The sequence below is a fragment of the Bicyclus anynana genome, chromosome 18, assembly GCF_947172395.1.
Source record: "Bicyclus anynana chromosome 18, ilBicAnyn1.1, whole genome shotgun sequence".
Taxonomy (NCBI): Eukaryota; Metazoa; Arthropoda; class Insecta; order Lepidoptera; family Nymphalidae; genus Bicyclus; species Bicyclus anynana.
Window position 1 is genome coordinate 3,360,962 of NC_069100.1, and position 22,522 is coordinate 3,383,483.

Below are 22,522 nucleotides of genomic sequence, written 5' to 3' on the forward strand. Positions count from 1 at the left end.
AACAGAAGAGGATAAATACCAAGAATAATCATTATAGGGTAGTTAAATAAAAGTGTGAGTGAACCGGTGCTGCGACGCTACACAGGCTGTCCCAAAAAATAATTCTTTAGTTTCCGCTTATGTACGTTCGTGAGTATATTAGAATCTTTTAGAAGATTCTTTACCGTATCCGGAAAATCGTTAAAGATTGTTGGAACATCGCACCGGGAGGGATGGATGTTTTTAAATTTCTTAGATTTCTGGATATTTAGTAACATTGTTAGAAATTTAAAAAAGCTATAAAACATAAACGAGAGAATAAAAAATTATGATGATGACTTAACTCACCGTGCTAACGTCGCCAGTGGAGCCAGCCCTCTTCATCAGGGGATGGTGCACCCTCCAGCCGTCGCCGCTCACCCTCCCCCCCTCCACCACCGCTAACTCCACAGGGTAAGGCGACGCCAGCGACAGAATCGCCACGGCGTCCTCTAGCGGCGTTCCGTTGAACTCTATCTTTATGCTTTTGATTTTGTCACCTGCAATAAAGGAAAATGCTTATTATCCAACTACAGAACATATAAGCCGTGATAGCCTACATTTTTTTTTTTATTCTGTACAAGTTAGCCCTTGACTACAATATCACCTGATGGTAAGTGATGATGCAGTCTAAGATGGAAGCGGGCTAACTTGTTAGGAGGAGGATGAAAATCCACACTCCTTTCAGTTTCTACACGACATCGTACCGGAACGCTAAATCGCTTGGCGATACGTCTTTGTCGGTAGGGTGGTAACTAGTCACGGCCGAAGCCTCCCACCAGCCAAATATGACACAGCCACATATGACCTCTGTTTTCGATTCGGAGGACGTAAGTTCGAATCCGGTCCGGGGCCTCCAACTTTTCAGTTGTGTGCATTTTAAGAAATTAAATATCACGTGTCTCAAACGGTCAAGGAAAAAACATCGTTAGGAACCTGCATACCAGAGAATTTTCTTAATTCTCTGCGTGTGAACTCTGCCAATCCGCATTGGGCCGGTGTGGTGGACCATTTGCCTAACCCATCTCATTCTGCGAACAGACTCATGCTCCACAGTGAGCCGAATATGGGTTGTCAATGGTGATAAAATGTGCTACTTTAGGACCGCAGAAGCGGAAGAACTAATAGTAAACTGAGAAAAAATTCATGGACCTGTAGCTATAAGGCTCGTCGGTTTCTTTCTACAAACGCTAACGCTTCGAAATCTAAAAACGCATATTATTATAAAAACAAAAAAATATGCAGATTTCCTCACTCTTCTCCTTTCCTTTTTTTACAAGTTAGCCCTTGACTGCAATCTCACCTGATGGCAAGTGATGATGCAATCTAAGATGAAAATCCACACCCCTTTCGGTTTCTACACAACATCGTGCCGGAAAGCTAAATCGCTTGGCGGTACGTCTTTGTCGGTAGGGTTGTAACTAGCCACAGCCTCCCACCAGCCAAACCTGGACCAATTAAGAAAACCCCAATCGGCCCAACCGGGGATCGAACCCAGGACCTCCGTCATGTAAATCCACCGCGCTTACCACTGCGCCACGGAGGTCGTCCTTCACCGTTTGACACACGTGACATTTCTTAATGTGCACATAGCTGATAAGTTGGAGGTGCATGCCCCAGGCCGGATTCGAACCTCATATCCACTGGTCTGCACATAACTTACCCGGCTGCAGTTTGGCCGCGGCGGCTGGGCCGCTCCTCAGCACGGAGTGCACGCAGACTCCGTCCCTGGCGCCGCCGCCGCACGTCAGGCCCAGCCCGGTGAAGTCTCGCGCCCATAGCTTCACCCGCCGCACCCGCGCTCTCTGGAAATTAGGGATGATGACAGTTTTTTAAATCTATACTAATCTATATCTATACTTCTATACTAATATTATAAAGAGGTAAAGTTTGTAAGTTTGTAAGTTTGTCACATTTTTTAAATGGGGTAATCTTCGGAACTACTGGTCCGATTTTAAAAATTCTTTCACCAGTAGAATGCTACATTATCGGGGAGTGCTATAGGCTATATTTTATATTGGTATCATATATATTCGCCGAGTTATCACAGTTTTTGTCATACAGGTCGGACTGAACTCCTCTTAAACAGACTTATTCGCATGCGCTGCCTTAACTATTGTGTAAAATTGAAATTAATGTATAGAGACTTTATGTATCTTTAAAAGTTCTACAAAAAAGTCCGCGACACCATATATCTATCTTCTATATATTAGCAGATATAGTACCAGTTGTGTTTTAAAAATTATTAATTTTATATACTTAGGTTTACGTCATTATTTATACAACTAAACTTTAATCCTTATTAAAATAAATTATTTAATAATCACAAGGATATTATGGAGATAAGATTTGCCCTTTACAGTATGTTAATTACTTAAATAGTTTCGGAGATAATACAAAATTTCTAAAAGACGACGAAATTCCGCTATATGACGCCCGGCGCTTTCTTATCGTAGTTCCCGTTCCCGTGTGAATACGGGGATCAAACATAGCCTATGACACTCGCAAATAACGTAGCTTTCTATTGGTAAAACAATTTTCCAAATCGGTCCAGTAGATCCAGAGATTACCTCCTACAACCACACGAACTTTACCTCTTTATATTATTAGCATAGAAGTCTCTATTTCTCTTGGTCATACCATCACTCTCGAATGACTGGACCGATTTTGCTAAGGGTAGGAGTAAGATAGAGAAGTTACAGGGTAGGGTAGGGTACGGGTAGGGAAGCGTAGGAGTAGTGTAGGGGTAGGGTAGGTTTAGGGCCGGGTTTAGGGTAGTGGTAGGGTAGGGGTAGAGGTAGGGTAGTGGTAGGGTAGAGGTACGGGTAGGATAGGGAAGTGGTAGGGTAGGGGTAGGATAGGCGTGAGATAGGGGTACGGGGAGGGTAGGGGTAGGATGGGGGTAGGGGTAGGATGGGGGTAGGGTGTAGGTAAGGTAGGTGTAGAGGGTAGGGGTAGGTTTGGGGTAGGGTAGGGGTAGGGTGGGCTTAGGGTAGGGTAGGGTAGGGTAGGGGTAGGGTAGATGTAGGGGTTGGGTAGGGTAGGATTGGGGTAGTGGTAGGGTAGGGGTAGGGGTAGGGTAGGGTAGGGGTAGCAGTAAAGTTGACATCGAAATTTACGCGGACGAAGTCGCGGGCGTCCGCTAGTTGTATATAAATTAAGAGTATGCTAATAGTAAAGCAATTTTGTAAAAGTAACAGGGTATCTGCGATCATTACTTTCGGAGCTACAGGGATTTAAAGGGTCAGATTTGCGGCGGATCCCTGAAAAACGCCTCATATTAAATGGTACGAACTTATGACGTCGTAGGCAATTAATGATCATTAGATTTGTATGGGCGTTTAAACAAAATCACAAATAACTTTGTTATTTCTGCGTTTATGTTTATAGTTCATTTATTAAAAAATGTCACATTTAATGTAAGGAATGTAAGGAAACGTAAGGAATGTTAATTTATGGAAGCTAAAACTGTATGAATTTTCATCTAATTACGATAAAAGATTTTTAATAGATTTTGAAATTTTATAATCTTATTTATTTTGCAAATATCCAGTCAATCTTTGCTTTTTATGTATAAATGAGTTAACATTGACCTTATTTACCCGAATGTATCATAAAAATCAATATATTCAAACCTAGTCATCATCCCCATTACTATTTTACTTATCAAACTCTTGGAATCATCATGGAGGTAATAGGTTACTTGCCTCTTTTGTAAACAGTGTTTAAACTGAATTATGGAAGTATTATAAGCTATATTTTATTTTGTCCCGTCAATAATAACCAGTAAAAACCGCGACTTCGTCCGCGTGAAAGTCGTTGTAAACTTCAACTACCCCTATCCTACCCTACCCTACCTCTACCCTACTCATTAAGGCTGCACTTCTTTATTTATTTCCCCTCCCCCCCCCCGCGAGTCGCGTCGAGCGCGGCAACCGTTACACAAAAATAATCCATATAGCATGAATTAGTATTCACGCGCGATGGCTTAGCGTATTTCTTGTATAACTTTGGTGTTTCTTTACCGATTTTTGTGATTCTTTTTTTATTGAATAGGTAATAATGTTAATTTTTTTAGTTAGGGATGAGTGATGAGTGTTATAAACATAAGAGTAGACAAATATAATTAGAAAGCTCCGAATTGCTAAGCTATCGGGAGTTACACGTGTTATTGTGAGTCAACCATAAAAGATAGACATATATATGCTGTTGTGTTTTTATAGATAATTTTAAGGAGAACATTTCCGTCATACATGATTTCCATGTAGCTTTAACCATTAAGGCTGTACACGCGACGGAAGCTTAAAAAATTGAGTAACTTCTCCCGTTTTCTCAACATTTCTCTTCACTGCTCTGCTCCTATTGATCGTGGCGTAATAAAAAGTATACTACTGCCCAGGAGTATGTAGAATAATTGTACCAAGTTTCGTTAAAATCCGTCGAGTAGTTTTTGTTTCTATAAAGAACATACAGACAGACAGACAGACAAAAATTTTACTGATTGCATTTTTGGCATCAGTATCGATCACTAATCACCCCCTGATAGTTATTTTGGAAATATATTTCATGTACAGAATTGACCTCTCTACAGATTTATTATAAGTATAGATGAAAAAATATCTACGTAAATTTTTTGCCGCCGAAACACAGCACATTAGCAAGTGACGTCACTCATGTATTGTCATCAAAACTCAGAGCGTGTGCAAAATTTCATCCTACACGAAGACCGGGAAGTAGGTCAAATTACGATTATAAGATTTGTCTTTCCTGCATAGTTAAAGTGATTGGGTAGGCCGCCATATTGGAATGTAATGACGTTTTTAAGCCACTCATGTATTATCAGAACTCAGAGCGTGTGCAAAATTTCATCCTAAAGACCGGGAAGTAGGTCAATTAACATTTTAAGATTCTCTTACATACAATAGTTACAAATGAAGCTAATACGTATAAAGCGTGTAAAAAATTATCACACATGTTATTAAGTCAGATTATGTTCACCTAAATAATTTGAGATTTTACTAATTTCTTTTAAAACGATGAAGCCATTAACATATTGTTTTTAATCAAAATAATTTACGTATAAACATAAAATGTTAAATGACTCAGAGCAAATTAGCCTCAATATAAAATAATGGCTTTTGATTGGAGAGGAAAAACCTTGTTGAATGTCACGACCAGTAGGTATAGCTATTAGTAAGGCATTTTAGTCTCACGAAAACTGTTTACCATATGTGTGCATATATAATTTATTTTAATTATTTAAATGATGAAACGCTTATATTTATTTGTAAGTAAGATGGGTAAAATTAAAACACATTAAAATCCTGCATAGTTCCCGTTCCCGTGGAAATACTGGGATAAAATATAGCCCATGTTATATAGTATATATTTATATATATATATATATATGTTTATATTTTAATTCATTAAAATAGTGCACAAAAAATCAACAGCCTATGAAATATTTCGTCATTATAATATTAGTACAGACTACAGCTTGGTAAATTCGATCGTAATACTCTCGATGGTCCACGCAGGCCGGGGGGCGTGTAGCGATGAACGAAAACCCCACGACTGATGCACGTCACTTTCCCGCATGCACGATTTCACATCCGCGCAGTCTTTCCCCCCGTCACCCGCATATCATCAACGAACCTGTCAAGCTATAGCACTAACTGCACAGTCAGCAAGATTTAGAGTTCAAACCCACCAAACCTGCTCCAACGCGTGTTAGTTTTCGTCGTCTGCGTCTTTCACTGCTGAGCTCGAGTCTCCTCTCAGAATGAGAGGGGTTAGGCCAATAGTCCACCACGCTTGCCAAATGCAGATTGGCAGACTTTAAACAAAACACCAACTTAAAACCCACCCAACAGGTGTTGGTTTTAAGTTAGTGTTTTGTTTAAGCAAGGATCATCTGATGGTATTTCTGATTCGATCACGCAGAGAAACTCCAAGCATAGGTATCGTCGTCATCAACCCATATTCGGCTCACTGCTGAGCTCGAGTCTCCTCTCAGAATGAGAGGGATAAGGCCAATAGTCCACCACGCTGGCCCAATGCGGATTGGCAGACTTCACACACGCAGAGAATTAAGATAATTCTCTGGTATGCAGGTTTCCTCACGATGTTTTCCTTCACCGATTGAGACACGTGATATTTAATTTCTTAAAATGCACACAACTGAAAAGTTGGAGGTGCATGCCCCGGACCGGATTCGAACCCACACCCTCCGGAATAGGAGGCAGAAGTTATATCCACTGAGCTATCACGGCTCTTAAGCATAGGTATACTATAGTGTAAATTAAATATTCAAAGTATGATTTCATGTTGTGTTTGTTATTAAAAATACCGCAGTTTGCGACGCCACTAACTTCATGACATCACCGTTATTCTTACTTAGGATCCGTGTGAACAAGTTAGTAATCATTCATCAAATATTTAAGGTTACGATTTTTTACAAACAAGCTATAGGTATCTACACTTAACTGTGTGAACATATTTTATTGTTACAATTGTTTTTATGGTTTCCATTGTGCATGTCAAAAGTTTTTGCTGTTTAGCAAAAAAATATGAAACACTACCCACGTAAGTAAGTAAACTAACCTACTACGATCTATTTTTCGATATGATAATAATTAATCATTGTAGTAGCCTCATAGTAAGGCTTGATGTCAGCCCCTGACGATCAAGTAAGCTCAGCCTGCAGCTTTTCAACATACGATCACTTTTATTCCGTCAATTAGCGCTGCAGGCATGTGAGCTTACTTGATCGTCAGTGGCTGACATCAGGAACTCCCCGTCAATTTTCCCCGTATTCCCACGGGAAAAGCAACTATACGGGTAGAACCGCGTGGTGTGCGTCTTCAAGAATAATAGATGATGCTAAATTTGCGGCTACTAAAGCCTCATAGGGATTTATTAGATTAGATGATAGGAAATATAAATGGGCGTATATACTTTTTTTGCTTTCAGCGGTGGGAAAAAAAACTGTAGACTTTAAAGGCAATTTTAATTACCTCGGCTTACAGGAATTATCAGAAAATATTAGCAATTGTTTCCTTCAAAATAAGTAAAAAATTAAACGCGTTTGTGGCTCGGATACTGAAAAATAAGGGTTTTATTTTGTAACTTTGGAACCCTCTCATTACATTACGTTACTTTCGAAATGCAAACCTTTTAGCTATCAACTAATCCACTTTATCGTTATCTGACTGGATGAGTATTTTTGAAGTTACTTAATTTTTTTTGTATTTAAGAGCTCGTACTTGGTGGAGTTACTTAACAACGTGCAAGGTATAATCTCTTATAGGCCGTACAGACTACTTTAGTCTTTTAGTCGAGTACGAACAATTTTAGGGCGGTAAATCCAAAAATTATTCGTACTCGACTAAAATACTAAAGTAGGCCGAACTAGGCCTTAATATGTTCAACTGCCGCAAAACAAAACAGTAAAAATTCCCTCTTCGGCACCCCCATTGCTTTCGCTCTCTATGTTGTTCGTGAACAACAAGACACGCCACAGTGTATATTAAAATTAAAAATATACATATATACATATTTACTGTCCTTGTGCCAATCAGCTGACTGATCAATAAATTTTTTATTAGTATTAGACATGGATATTTTATTATTATAGTAGTGGGTTTGTACGTTATTGAATGGGGCCTATTTTTAGTGTATCTTTTTTGTTCATATAAAAACTAACCACAGAGTTTCATGTTCACTTCCTTGTGTTTATGTTTATGTTATACTTTTGGCTTGGCAATTATTATTAACTCATGTACAAACATGAGAAAATAATCAATGTCTTTAATAAGTACCTATTAATCATTAGCAACCATTATTCGGCTCACTGTTGAACACGAGTCCCCTCTCAGAATGAGAGGGGTTAGTCCAATAGTCCACGCTGGCCAAATGCGGAATGGCAGACACACGTAGAGAATTGAGAAAATTCTTAAGTACGCAGCTTTCCTCACGATGTTTTTTCTTCACCGATTGAGAAGTTTATTTAATTTCTTAAATTGCACATATATGAAAAGTTAGAGGTGCATGCCTTGGACCAGAGTCGAACCTACGCCCTCAGAAGGCAGAGGTCATATCCACTGGGCTATTACTGCTATAAATATAATAGTAGTAGACATTAAAAAGTAGAAATAGTAATACTTGCATCATGTAACTTCCAGTCCAAGACAGTCAGTTAAGTTCCTCAAAATAACCACTAGCTCTATCCTACTAATATTATAAACGCGAAAGTTTGTATGTATGTATGTTTGTTTGTAACTCTTTAACGCCGCGATTTGGCTGAAATTTGGAATGGAAATAGATTTTACTATGGATTAACACATAGACCCGGAAAAATACATGGATTCACGAGATTTGCGAAAACCTGATGATTTTGATGATATGAATGTTTGATGATGTACTCTGTCACGCTTCGGCTACTGAACCGAATCATCCGAAATTTGAAATAGAGATAGATTAGTCTGGACTAACATAGGCTACTTTTTATCCTAGAAAAGTCCATGGTTCCCGAAGGATTTGTGAATAACTAAATTCCACGCGAACGAAGTCTCGCGCGTCCGCTAGTAACTAATAAACTAGTGAAAGTATACATAATCCTTGACTTTGCCAAGCCATTGATCACGAATATAATAGATATCAATAAATTGCTATCGCCTATCGTTAGTAAATTATATTTATACTGCCATTAAAAAAAATTGAGAGTAAGAAATATCGTGACTGTCAGTAATAATTGTAATTATTATTAGTAATAACTATTAATTTAGAAAATATTATGTACTAGCTGACGCCTGTAGCCGTCCTCGATAAATGGGCTATGTAACACTGAAAGAATTTTTCAAATCGGACCAGTTCCTGAGATTAGCGCGTTCAATCAAACAAACAAACTCTTCAGCTTTATATATTAGTATAGATTCTCAGAAACTACTCGAAATCAAAGATTTTATACTATTAGAAACGTCACCAACACTAGCGCATCGAAACATCGAAACTGAGACGGACAAAAGTGGCTAGTTGTCTTAATTCCATTTAGTCATGTTAGAAATAACAAAAACAACGTAGGTTATTTAAACAAATAATACCTAAATATTGCCTAGTATGTCGGGTTTTGTGTTCAGGACGCTTAAAACCTATATGTACATAAATATCTAAGCTAAAGCTCAGTGGAGTCGCTAAATTCGGATCACTTTTTAACACATAATTATTAACTTTTTAACGCGTAATTAGCTTTACTTGTAAGTAACTATGTATGTAAGGAAATCTTGGAATCTAAATTTGACCCTGAATCTTCGATTAGGATGAAATTTTGCACACGCTCTGGGCTCTGATGACAATACATGACTAGCTAAGAAACGTCATTACAAATCCAATATGGCAGCCTCCCCAAGATTGCGGACAGGATATTTGACATGCACCTGATATGGGTATCAAATGAAAGGGTATTTGCTGTCAGGAATACGAAAGAAATAGTCACGAGACTTAAATCCAATATGGCGGAAAGGCTATTTGAAATACAAATATGGTATGGGTATCAAGCGTGTTTTTTAGTTTTTAAACTATTTATTTTCTTATTAGGTACGTTGATTTTGTAGGCACGCAACGTAGCATATCTAATAGTATAACATCACAAGATATTAATAATATAGTATAAAGATGTCCACAGTTATCATCAGTGAGCCTAGTGACAGTTTGATTAAATGGAATTGAAACAGTTGTGCAGTAGTGCTACTAGATGGCGCTGTTTAATTCATTACAAATTCGCGTTTACGTTAACGCGATAATAACAGTATGAAAATATTGAAAACACCCACTAGACACACTGATAACCCACGATTTGTGACATGCCACTATTAGGAAGGCATGCCACGAGTGGGATCAATTCGCTACGCGTACGGTCGGAATGCCGTCGGAATGCTCGTCGGAGCCGGTTTTCGCGTGGAATGCCTTAACGTTTCGACGAAATAGTCGCCGGTGTTATGAAAGGTGTTTGGGATCGTATGATATCTTACGGTCTCATGTTACGATGCTTTATAAACATTTTAGCCAGAGATTCCCAAAGTGGTGTATATCGACCCCTAGGGGTCTACGTCAGCGAAAAAAAAATTGCGGGTCCATGAAATGAAAATGGGGGTCCACGATAGTGGATCTTAACACATACACTGATAGTACCTATTTACTTACATAAAGATTATTGATATAATGCTTATGTTATTTTATTTATAGTTTATTTCATGTTTATTTAATGTTACGTATATAAACATAACAGATATAAAATTTGATTTTGAGTAGTTTTAATCTAAATTCAATTATTTATTGATTAGTGTATAAATTAACATGTGTTTTTATTTTAAGTTTTTAACACTAAACTTCACTACAGTTAGAAGTTTACAGGAAATCAATATTATTTAAGTAGGGGTCTACCTAACACGGAAAAACATGGCAAGGGGTCTACGACACAAAAAAGTTTGGGGAACTCTGATTTAAGCCATAGTGATGGTAGTGATTGAGCAGGGGTCACCAATTAGTTTCGCGCGGGGTCCATTAAAGAAATGAAATGACCTTCGCGGTTTACACATTTTATATAAAAAATATTTATTAAAAAAGGTAATTACGGAAATTACAAAGGTATTTACTTATCAATGAGAAAAGTGTCATTTTTTGTTGCTGATTATCTTTCTGAAGTTTGGAGTAAAATTAATTGGGCAGAGGATATATTTTTTCGGTCCGCACACAATCGATCGGTGGACCGGGTGGGGACTGCGGTCCGCCATTTGGCGACCCCTGTAGATAAAGTGAATGAACAACCGAGTATTTTATACCCGAGAGATTTTTTACTAAGAGGTTCCACCTATGGTGAAGAGATCTCTATGACGTTTCTAAAACATCATTTAGGACTTAGAAGTCGGAGGTCCTGGGTTCGATTCCCTGCTGAGCCGATTGAGGTTTTCATTGGAACACTCCCACATAAGTCACCTTTCATAAAAAAAAAACTAAATTGAAATCGCATCATCCGTTCGGTAGCTATGGTGCCACTGACAAATAGACACGTAAAACTTAAAACACCCCTCTTTTTGCGTCGGGGGTTAAAAAAGACAATAGCAAGTTGTTATACTAGGGACTAAAAAGATCCATTATGTACGAGGCATTTTTAGGCCACGAACCGTAAGGCGAGGGCCGCTAAATAGAAACCGAATTTATAATGTGTTTAGCCCCGCGTTTTTAACCGACTTCCAAAAAGGAGGAGGTTCTACGTTCGGCTGTATGTATGTTTTTTTTTTTTTTTTTTTTATGTATGTCCAGCGATAATTCCGTCAATTATGGACCGATTTTGAAAATTCTTTTTTTGTTTTGTAGGGTTTACTTCCAGGGTGGTCCCATTTTTTTCATGTCAGGATCTGATGATGGCATCCTGGAGAAATTGAGGGGAACTTTCGAAAGTTGTAGAGACGGCTAGTGCGTTTGTTAGTGTTTCCATAAGGTATTTTAAGCCACTACAACTTTATGAAGGTTTGGAGTTGGTCTGATGATGGAGCCGAAACACAGACGATGGAACTCGTCAAGGATTTACAGCAGTCACCTTTTGTTTGGGCTTCATTAATTTGTATTGATGAGTACTTTCCACCTATATGGGTTGTGACTGTATTAAGGGTCTGGTGATGAAGACGAGGGACAGTGAAGAGAACTCCTCGACGGTTCACAGTAGCTACCTTGTGTTTGGACTTGATATATTTGTATTGATGAGAACTTTCCACCTAGATGGATTGTGACTGTATTAAGGTTCTGGTGATAAAGACGAGGGACAGTGAAGAGAACTCCTCGACGGTTCACAGTAGCTAACTTGTGTTTGGACTTGATAAATTTGTATTGATGAGAACTTTCCACCTAGATGGAATGTGACTGTATTAAGGGTCTGGCGATGAAGACGAAGCACAGTGAAGAGAGCTCCTCGACGGCTCACAGTAGCTACCTTGTGTTTGGACTTGATAATTTTGTATTGATAAGAACTTTCCACTTAGATAGGTTGTGACTGTACACACGCAGTAGGTATGCTAACACTAAAAATAAAAAAATAAAAATTTTAATAAAAAAAATTCAACCGACTTCCAACTCAAACTTTAACTAAAAAGCAAAAAATAACATCCTACCTATGTGCTACCTTCTGATCAGTTTGAAGGCGGTGCCAAGCCAGTGTCGTGTTTTAATTAAAGCTGTTTCTGAAAGAACCAATAAATTTTGTAGTTTAAACGTGTTTAATTAAAACATCACTGGCTTGGCACCGCCTTCAAACTGATCAGAAGGTAGCACATAGGTAGGATGTTATTTTTTGCTTTTTAGTTAAAGTTTGAGTTGGAAGTCGGTTGAATTTTTTTTATTAAAATTTTTTACATTATACTTTTCACTACGATTGCAAGAAAATAAAATAATTCAATACAGTATTCAATGTTAAAATTCTTTTTGCCGATGCAGCTCGCAACTCACTAAAAATCAAATAAAAAAAATATACGAATTCCACAGTCAAGAACGCGTTTCGTTCCAATTTCAAATTTTTAACAAACAATCAGGGCCCTATATTATGTACTCGTACCAACCTATGGTGATTTTATTTACGAATAAAACCTCCTTCGTTTTACAGAGGTCATTATTTTAGTATGGTTAAAATATTTACGAATACTTAAACCCCTAGAGGCTGAAAAGTTTGTTTAGCCCCGCTGTGGAGTGGTAATATGACAATGTTTTTTGAGCAAGAGTAGTGAAAAATATATTTTGCCTACCTGTAAATGCGAATCGTCTTTACTCTGCTCCGGTTTAGTAAACTCCGCGTGTAGAGCGTGAGCTTTGCCTCCCAGAGGCAGCGTCGGTGCTTCGTTCTGCCAATGCTTCTCTTCTTGTCTGAAGCCAGGGTTGTCGAACGCAAATTCGTCCTTCACCGATTCAGGGTCTGTTGTGAACACTAGGTGTTTGCCTGGAGACAAAGAAAAAGAAGTTAATTTTAGAATTTAAACATTTAATATTAATTTTTGGGTCGTGCCGTTGCAAGAACCAGCTCATGACTAAGGGCCCCGTATGGGTTCGAAACTAATCGGGCATACTCCGATGATGTAACACGTGAGTTTTAGCCGTGTTTTATAATAAAAAGAAGTTAAATTAATTAAAATAACAAAGATGTAAATAAACTTGCACAGATGGTTTAAATGAAAATTATTCTCTTACGGCTAACATTTTTAATACCTATGAAACCTCTTATTAGCTTATCTCTTGATAAGTTCAAGATTTTTATTAAGCGCTAATTTATACATTTATTTTTAATAACGCTTGTTCGTGAACTGCGCATAAATAATTGGGTACTTAGTTTTAAAAACATTCTGGAATAGTCTTAAATTTTAAGTATTCGGCTATACTTATAACCACAACTTCAAAATAATATAATACCTATATACTTATTATAAAGGACCCTGATCCCGTCCCTGTTTCGTCAGTCAGTCAGTCAATTATAATATTTATTTTATAAAATGAGGCTACAAAAATAACTATTATGAATAAAAATAATTTATTCTTATATTCTTTAATGGAAAATTTACATAAAATAGGTAATATTTCTGTGTTATGACCAATTGTTTTAAACTTAATTGTATTTTAAAACGTAAACAAGAACGTTCAGTAAATGTACCTACTAGACGTCTTTGTTTACGTTTAAAAATGTTACATTAGGTACTATTATACATAAATATATTTTTGATAAGCAAACGCCCCGCGGTTTTACCCGCGTATTACCCGGTCCCGTGGGAATATATCATCATCATCATAAATAGTTTTTGAGTTAAATTTTAACAAACAAACAAAAATTATCGTATATCTCTTTATGATATTAGTTTAGATATTCCTGAGATTTTAAAAAAATAAAACATTCATGTTAGTCGTATTGGGACAGCGTGGTGGGTTTTATTAAAATGGACTGACACTAATAATGTGATTCTATCTCTCTCTAACCAACAGATCGTCTCATAAGCAAGAGACATATAAGTGCATGCCAACACGTTATCTAAGATTGGAGAATTTGTTTGGATAGTTGTTATTAGAAATCGAAAGCGACTTCCTATATCGCAAGTCAGGCAACTTTAAAGGCACGCGCACATTTTTTGTGCCGGACCAAATATGGCACGACGAACGTTTACTTAGTTTTAGTATCTTGCAACTGTTTTTAAAATACAAAGGAGATGGTCGAAAGGAGAAGGAGCCCAGGTCCAGTCATTGTACCTTAGCGGTAATAAAAGAAAATATTTTTTTTAACTATTTTTGATTATACAAATCTACGAATTTACTTTAATTCTTTCGAAATAATATTCATTATCTCCCAAGAAATGCAACACTATTGAGGGTAGGTAATAATGGCGGATAGATGACGTTTTCAATGCAGTAATCGATTTGACGTTTGCTGTCAATTGTCATGTAATAGTTGCTTTAGGGGCGCCATCTTGATATAACTCAAAAACTTGGGTTTTAATTTAATTTATTTATTTTTATTTAGTTACATTTATTCACTTCAATAAATTTTAATAAGATCCTTGTATTTTTTAAATTTTAATGATACGGGGTATAAGAGTGGACCTGAAATGGACCATCTCCTTTTTATATTATCTAAGATTTATAATATTCAAGATTTTATTCTAAGACTTTGTTCACATTTTTAATTTACATACTCATTACTCATGCTAACTTACAGCTTTCTAGTAGTAATAGTCTCTGCGCTAAACCGCGAACGGACGGACACTATAAGGGTTCCTTGTGGAGACTACGGAACCCTAAAAAGTAATAGTAGTAGAAAACTTTCGCCTTTATAAGGAGCATTTTTATGGGTCATATAAGGAACATTTTAAGGGTCACATAAGGAACACTAAGTATTATGCGCTGCACTGGCACACTTCTGTCACAAGGTGTTAAGTCTCATTGTGCCTGCAATTACATTGGCTACCAGACCGGAACACAACAATGTTGCTTGGCGGCTAAAATAAGCATGGCGTTAGTAATTCCCCAGACGATCCATGTCACAAAAAGTTCTACTAGTAGTACCTACTACTAAATTTAAATTTTTACGTGTAATTTTAATGAAATTCCGTTACAATAAGTAAAACTATTAATAAGGTCTGAGTATTTTTAAACTATGAGAAGAGAACAATATTTAGTTTGACAATATAAAAAAAAATATTTAATAAAAAATTAACTATAAAGTCGAAAATTTGTGTGTGTGTATGTTCATCTTTTACGCTGCGGCTACTGAAGCGATTTGGCTGAAATTTGGAATGAAAATAGATTTTACTCTGGATTATCACATAGACTATTTTTCACCCTGAAAATATCCAAGAATCCCGCAGGATTTATGAAAAACTTAAATCCAATTCGTCCGCTAGTAATCCAATATATGTATATGAAATTATATATCGGACTAGCGGATTACCCCTTTCAATGAATGTTACAAAATTGCAAACTTTACCTGTTTATAATATTAGTATAGATATAGATATTGATTATATTTCTTTTGTACTTTTCTGGCATAATCAGCTCAACGGTTGCAGTTCTTCTTTTAAAGTTTGTATTTGAACCTGTAATCAAGTATGCGTCTAGCTTTACACCAACAATATTGTAGTGAAAGCAGTCAACTCGTTCATTTTTACGGTTAACCGAGGGTAATTAAAAACTATTTCTACGTTAACAATATTTACTTGATTGACTATAAAATATAAACACTTAACTACTCGTATAGCTATAAGAGATATTGATTTATATAATAAATACAGTATTAATCATGTATTACATAGTTATTAATTTTAACATCATAGTCATTGTATCAAAAGTCATCAAAAACAATGTAATTTAGTTAATTTTTAATCAATTTTATAAAGTTTTACAATAATATTAAAATTACGTACCTAAATATCTATAACTACATATTATAAAAATTAAAAACAAAATATACTAAATTTAAATTATATCTAAAGGCTCAGGCGTCGTAGAATTCGTCCGAATCGACGATCATTGGTGAAGTGCCCAGAAGGCTGGCAGTATTGCCACGTTGTATGGCAATACTAATTCTTTGGCCTAAATACAGGCCAGCCTTCTGGTCACGGGAGGTGTCGATTAAACGCTAATTGTAATGTAATTTAGTTATAAGATTATTTTTAAAAATTTGCATGCTATTTTGTAGCAAATTGTATGCCAACATTTATTGTATTAAGATCTGCATTTAACAATTTGCAAATAAAGAATTATGAATTATGAATCAATTTATATTTCTATTAAATGACAAGTCATCGGTTGACTTACGAAATCATGCCGTAAAAACAGTCAGTCATTTGATGAGAATTGACGTTTACAAGGTCGTTTCGTTGAAACAACCATGTTAGCTGATTGACAACAAGAATTAATCAATAAAAAAGAGGAAGATTTGACTGTGTGTTTGTTTGTTGTTTTGCACTAAATAGGCTCTGAAACTACCTACTGAACCGATTTGAAAAATTCTTTCACTGTTTGGATTTGGGAAGCTACACTATGCCCGAAGGCTATTTTTTCCCCATATTTCCACGGGAACGGGAACCACACGCGTGGCTGCGTCTGCTAGTCTATACTTCCATACTAATATTATAAAGCTGAAGAGTTTGTTTGTTTGATTGATTGATTGAACGCGCTATATCTCAGGAACTACTGGCTCTTAGTCTATCACCAAAACCTCTAATATTTTCTGGGGCTAAAAATGCGTAAGTAGATAAGACAAAGCAAGAAGCGTTACAAAATGGCTAACATAACTTACTCAGAGTGTAACGCAATGTAAGCACAATACATTCGCTTTGTTCTCGTGTGAATGGGGCCTTATGTTTTCACTTGGTGAAATGTTTAGGCTTTTACTTGCTTTGTAGCTTTACTCAACACAAGTTTTCTAGGTGAGAACTACGAGTATCGCTATCTATCTATCGTTAACAACAACATTCGGCTCACTGTTGAGGACGAGTCTCCTCTCAGAATGAGAGGGGTTAGGCCTTAGTCAACCACGCTGGCCCAATGTGGATTAGCAGACTTCACACACGCAGGGAATTAAGAAAATTCTCTGGTGTGCAGGGCAGGAATCACGATGTTTTTCCTTAACCGTTTGAGGCACGTGATATATTCTTTTTTTTTTAGTCTCTCATGTGTGAGACATTTAGCGGGATTTTAAGTATTTGTATTAAGGCGTGTTAAATCCAAAATCCAGTGATTTGCCCAAATATAAGAATGTAGTGTCTATTTCATGACATCTTGTGGTGCTCGTCTCTTGAGTCTTTTGAAAGTTGTGCCAGGTTTCTTCATCATTAGGTTCCTTGTAAGTTGATTTGGATGTTTACGAATACGCTTTTGGTATGTTTTCATTGAGTGTGCAACTTCTGTCTTTATGATATTTAATTTCTTAAAATGCACATAACTGAAAAGTTGGAGGATATAGATTATAATCTGAAATACTATTTAAAAACTAAATCCACTTGAAAAATGAAATGAAATCAGCAATTTCGCAATGGACAGCCACGCTGAACCTTTCAGCCTGGCTTGTGCATTAATAATAATAATGATTTATTTGCAAGAATTATTGTTATTTACAACATTCAACTAAATAAATAGTGTCCAAATAGATTTAAGAAAAAAATACAAATAGTACAATTACCAGATTAAATGAAATAAAATTAAAAAAAATATATATAACAGTCATAATTACCAAATCAAAAAAAAAAAAATTATCATTACAATTCCACGTGGGAATGATTGAGCTATTAGGATAAGTTTGCTTGAGTTTCTTATTGTATTAAAAAAAACTGAAACAAATGCAGACTTGATATACAGGTGGTAATCTTTATAACATTGGCTAATCTTTAAAGTGAAATACGCTTATAACAAAAAGATACAGTAAACGGAATTATTCGTTTCACTACAAACAAGATTACAAGGCAAATACTCTTTAATAGCATTAGCAGACTATCTAACAATTGATGGATAGGTGTCAATGCCTATTCATTTACTGTAAGTCCTTTGCATTAATCAATACATACAGGTATAAAAAAGTATTGCTTATTTCACCAATTTCAATATCGTAATGTATCTCATTACGCACATGTGCCGTAATGTAAAGAAAAATGCACATGCGCCGTAATAAATCCTTTATCATCCGTATAATAACGAACGGTACATTTTTAAATCCTGGCAAAGAGTTTTTATGTCAGAAAAGTGCTCAACATTTTATAAATAAAATTAACTTTGTGAGATAAAATATAATAAAAAAGACATTTCATTATTTAATTTTAATAATTTTGACCATAAATGTCAAAAAATCTGTATCACAAACACAAAAATATTAATTTACTTTATTAATAATACTGGCTGTTATTGGTGCATTTATAAAAAAAAAACACTTGGTGTGCGCACTTCGTTATCTGTGTAAAAATGACAAGTGAATAAAAATGTCATCATAAGGAAAACAGGCAAAAATGCAAATTCATTTTCAAGGTGTGTTTCCTCGCAAATGTGTTAAAAAACGTCGTATGACATACGTGCGCTTTGATAATTACAGCCTCTGCTTCCTTACTATAGCTCTCGCCTTTGGCTCGAGCTTGCAATATCGCCTCGGCTGCAATTTTCAACTTACTTCACTTATATCATAACAAGCAGACGCCCGCGACTTCGTCCGCGTGAAATTTAGTTTTTCACAAATCCCTCGGGAACCATGGACTTTTCCGGGATAAAAAGTAACTTATGTGTTAAATCAGAGTAATATCTATTTCCATTCCAAATTTCAACGAAATCGGTTTAGTAGTTTCGGCGTTTAAGAGTAACAAACATCCAAACAAACTTTCGCGTTTATAATATTAGGAGAATGAACAATTAAAAGAGTAGGTAACTCTAAAAATGAAGAACTTTCCATACAAACTTTCAACCCCTATTTCACCCACTTCTATTTTTTATTTTAGAATCAAAGTATCCTACGTTTTGCTCCAAGGTCCCTTTTACGATCATATTAAAATTCATCTTGATCGGTTTAGCCGTTTAGCCGTAAAAAAGGTAACAGACAGACAGACAGAGTTACTTTAGCATTTATAATATTAATATAGATGTAGATAGATGTAAAAGTCCGTGTGTGATTTCCATAGGTATAGCTGTTTACTCAATAGATAAATCAATCAGTAATAAGATAGGTAGGTACTGAAACACAAAATAAACTTTCGTATGTCTGTATGTTTATATAATTGTAAGCGAATCTTTGGAATGGCTGATCCGATTTTTGAAGACAGACAGAAAAAAAAAAGAAACATTATTGGCTTCAGTATCGATTATATACTGCCGTGAAACTAAAATTTTCAAAATATATTTAATGTACAAATTTTGAGCTTTTACAGTTTTATTATAATTATAAATTAAAAACATAGATATAGATTTACACAAGCAATATTTTAAAAGCAACGTTTTATGACATAAAATGGGAAAAGCTGTGACGTGGTGAGAATCTTTATTATAATTATAGAAAGTTTTAATTAAAATATAAAGTTGGTACATAGACAGTTGCGTAAAATTAATTAGATTAAGTATTGTATTTGCTTACGACATATTACGTAAATTATTAAATTCCCAGACTAAAAATATATCTCACAAAACAAAATAGGTAGATATTTAACAAACGACAAAAAAATAATGGTTTATCTTATACTGGTACAATTGCCTAATTAAAACTTGTAAATTAACTAAGTACGTACGTGCATAAGATATGTACGATTTTTTTAATTTTTCTACTGAATCACAGAATACATATGACTGAATCCTCATTTTTTTTGACGTAAGTGACACAACTCTCTTCTCTTCATTTCAATGCCCTTGTCTTTATACCAAAATTCATCAAAATCGGTTAATAGGTTTGGTCATTAAAATGTAACTGACATAGATATATACTTACTTTACCATTTAACCCTATTAGATATGTAATTATAAAAGTAAGGTTGTGCTGAATATTGATAAAAAAAAATTCAACCGACTTCAAATACATAATACGTACCGACTAAACTAAAAAGCGAAAATAAACATCGTATTTTGTACCTGCTACTTAGCTGTTGATTACATCAATTTGTAGGCGTATGACCTCGGCATTGCTGTTGATTACCTGCTGATCAATTAGAAGGCGGTGCTAAGCCGGTGTCGTGTTAATTTAAGCCGTTTCTGAAAGAACACTGTCTGAAATAATATCATGGCTTGATTTAATACATCATCGGGTTAGCACCGCCTTCAAATTGACCAGCAGGTAATCAACAGCAAAGAGCCTAGGCCCTAAAACATAGACTCGGAATTGAAAACTTCGACCTCCTCCTCCTTTTTTGACGTGACAACGTCTTATAATTCGATTGAGCCGGCTGCACGCTTGAAAAAAGATGACGTCATGCGTCGTTCCCTCGCTCTAGGGTTGCCAACTTTTTTACAAGAAATAAAGTATATTCTGGTCTATGAAGATTATAAAACAGTATTTTAGGAAAACGAACATTTTCTTTTGAAAAATGACCATTCTATCAGTATTTTCTTATGACGGCCTCCGTGGCGCAGTGGTATGCGCGGTGGATTTGCTAAACGGAGGTGGTGGAGGGGGGGAGGGTGAGCGGCGACGGCTGGAGGGTGCACCATCCCTTGATGAAGAGGGCTGGCTCCACTGACGACGTTAGCACGGTGAGTTACGTCATCATCATCATTTTTAACCACCGACGCAAAAAGAGGGGTGTTTGACGGCCTCCGTGGCGCTGTGGTATGCGCGGTGGATTTACAAAACGGAGGTCCTGGGTTCGATCCCCGGCTGGGCAGATTGAGATTTTCTTAATTTGTCCAGGTCTGGCTGGTGGGAGGCTTCGGCCGTGGCTAGTTACCACCCTACCGGCAAAGACGTACCGCCAAGCGATTTAGCGTTCCGGTACGATGCCGTGTAGAAACCGAAAGGGGTGTGGATTTTCATCCTCCTCCTTACAAGTTAGCCCGCTTTCATCTAAGACTACTTCATCACTTACCATCAGGTGAGATTGTAGTCAAGGGCTAACTTGTAAACAATAAAAAAAAACGTTGTCACGTTCAACTATCGTCAGTAAACCGACTTTACAGACAAACGGTATTTGAAGTTGGTTAAAAATAAAAGTACAGAACCCATGCTGCGCGTGACTAACTCACGCTTCACCGGTGTTTTATTGCCTATATAATCTGCATTCTCGTGAAATTGTCAAACGTCTGTATCCAAGATGGCGTCGCGCGCCGTGAGATATGCAGCGTAACCGGTTATATACGACAGTTGAATGAGCTTGTTTCTAAATCAGTTACTTAATGGTAGAGAGATTTGCGTACTGTATCATAAGATACATATACAGGGTGTCCCGTAATTATTGGATAAAACCAAAATATTGTACAAAAAAAAAAAATGTAGTTAATTAATATTATTGCAAACTAATAAGGCCCGAGAGCCGTAATAGCCCAGTGGATATGACCTCTGCCTCTAAATCCGGAGGGTGTGGGTTCGAATCCGGTCCGGGGCATGCACCTCCAACTTGTCAACCTTGTCTCAAACGGTGAAGGAAAAACATCGTGAGGAAATTTGCATACCAGAGATTTTTCTTAATTCTCTGCGTGTGTGAAGTCTGCCAATCCGCATTGGGCCGGCATGGTGGACTATTGGCCTAACCCCTCTCATTCTGAGGAGACTTGAGCTCAGCAGTGAGCCGAATATGGGTAGATAATGATGAAGGCTCATAGTCAGCTGACTATAGGCTTCAAAAATTGGACAGCCTACTGGTGGCAAATTTGTAAATCCGCCACTGGTTGGATTATGAAATAAATGAAATAATTTTCTCAAGAATTATTGGCTACACTAGTAGAGGCAGCCAGTGAGTTGCTATTATTTGCTATACCTTTCCATTTCATGTCTTTAAAAATATCATAGACTTTTTAATAAAATGTATGACTACGGAAAACTGGTCATACTAAAATGATGTAACTCAGTAAATCCCGGACGTCATTAAAGTGGGCTTAAAGCCGTTACAGAACCAAAGAATGTTCGAGAGGAAATGAATTACCAGCAGAAGGAATTTGTTACGATCATTGCCTTCTATGGTAGTCTTATCTATGCTACTAAGGTACATTTAAGTTTTGTGTAAATACCAGAGAATAGAGAATGATACAGAATGAGTTACAGGTCACGAGGTGAAGCCGGTGAAACCAAAAAAAAAACAAACGTCACGCGTCTCCGCATATACAAACTTTTTTTTCATAATTTGTATTTCAATATTTAACAATAATTACGTAAATTAATATCATAATAATCTATTAATCAATAATATTTAATTACCTGTAACAAATACTCCATCTTATTTTTTTTTGTTTTTGTGAACAGTTTTTAAAATCAAAAATCACACTAATTACAAAGGCGAAAGTTTGTATGGATGTTTGGATTTTTGTT

The 22,522-nt window shown here is 36.4% G+C and overlaps 1 protein-coding gene across 1 annotated transcript in view; it reads right to left on the reverse strand.

Moving 5' to 3' along the window:
* LOC112056178 (uncharacterized) overlaps positions 1 to 22,522 on the reverse strand; it is a 69,224-nt gene that overhangs the window by 8,836 nt on the left and 37,866 nt on the right. The window contains exons 2-4 of the mRNA XM_024096551.2: positions 12,810 to 13,000; positions 1,682 to 1,823; positions 328 to 518 (exon numbers count right to left, since the gene is read on the reverse strand). Coding sequence (XP_023952319.2) covers positions 328 to 518; positions 1,682 to 1,823; positions 12,810 to 13,000 — 524 coding nt within the window. The remainder of the gene's footprint in view (positions 1 to 327; positions 519 to 1,681; positions 1,824 to 12,809; positions 13,001 to 22,522) is intronic.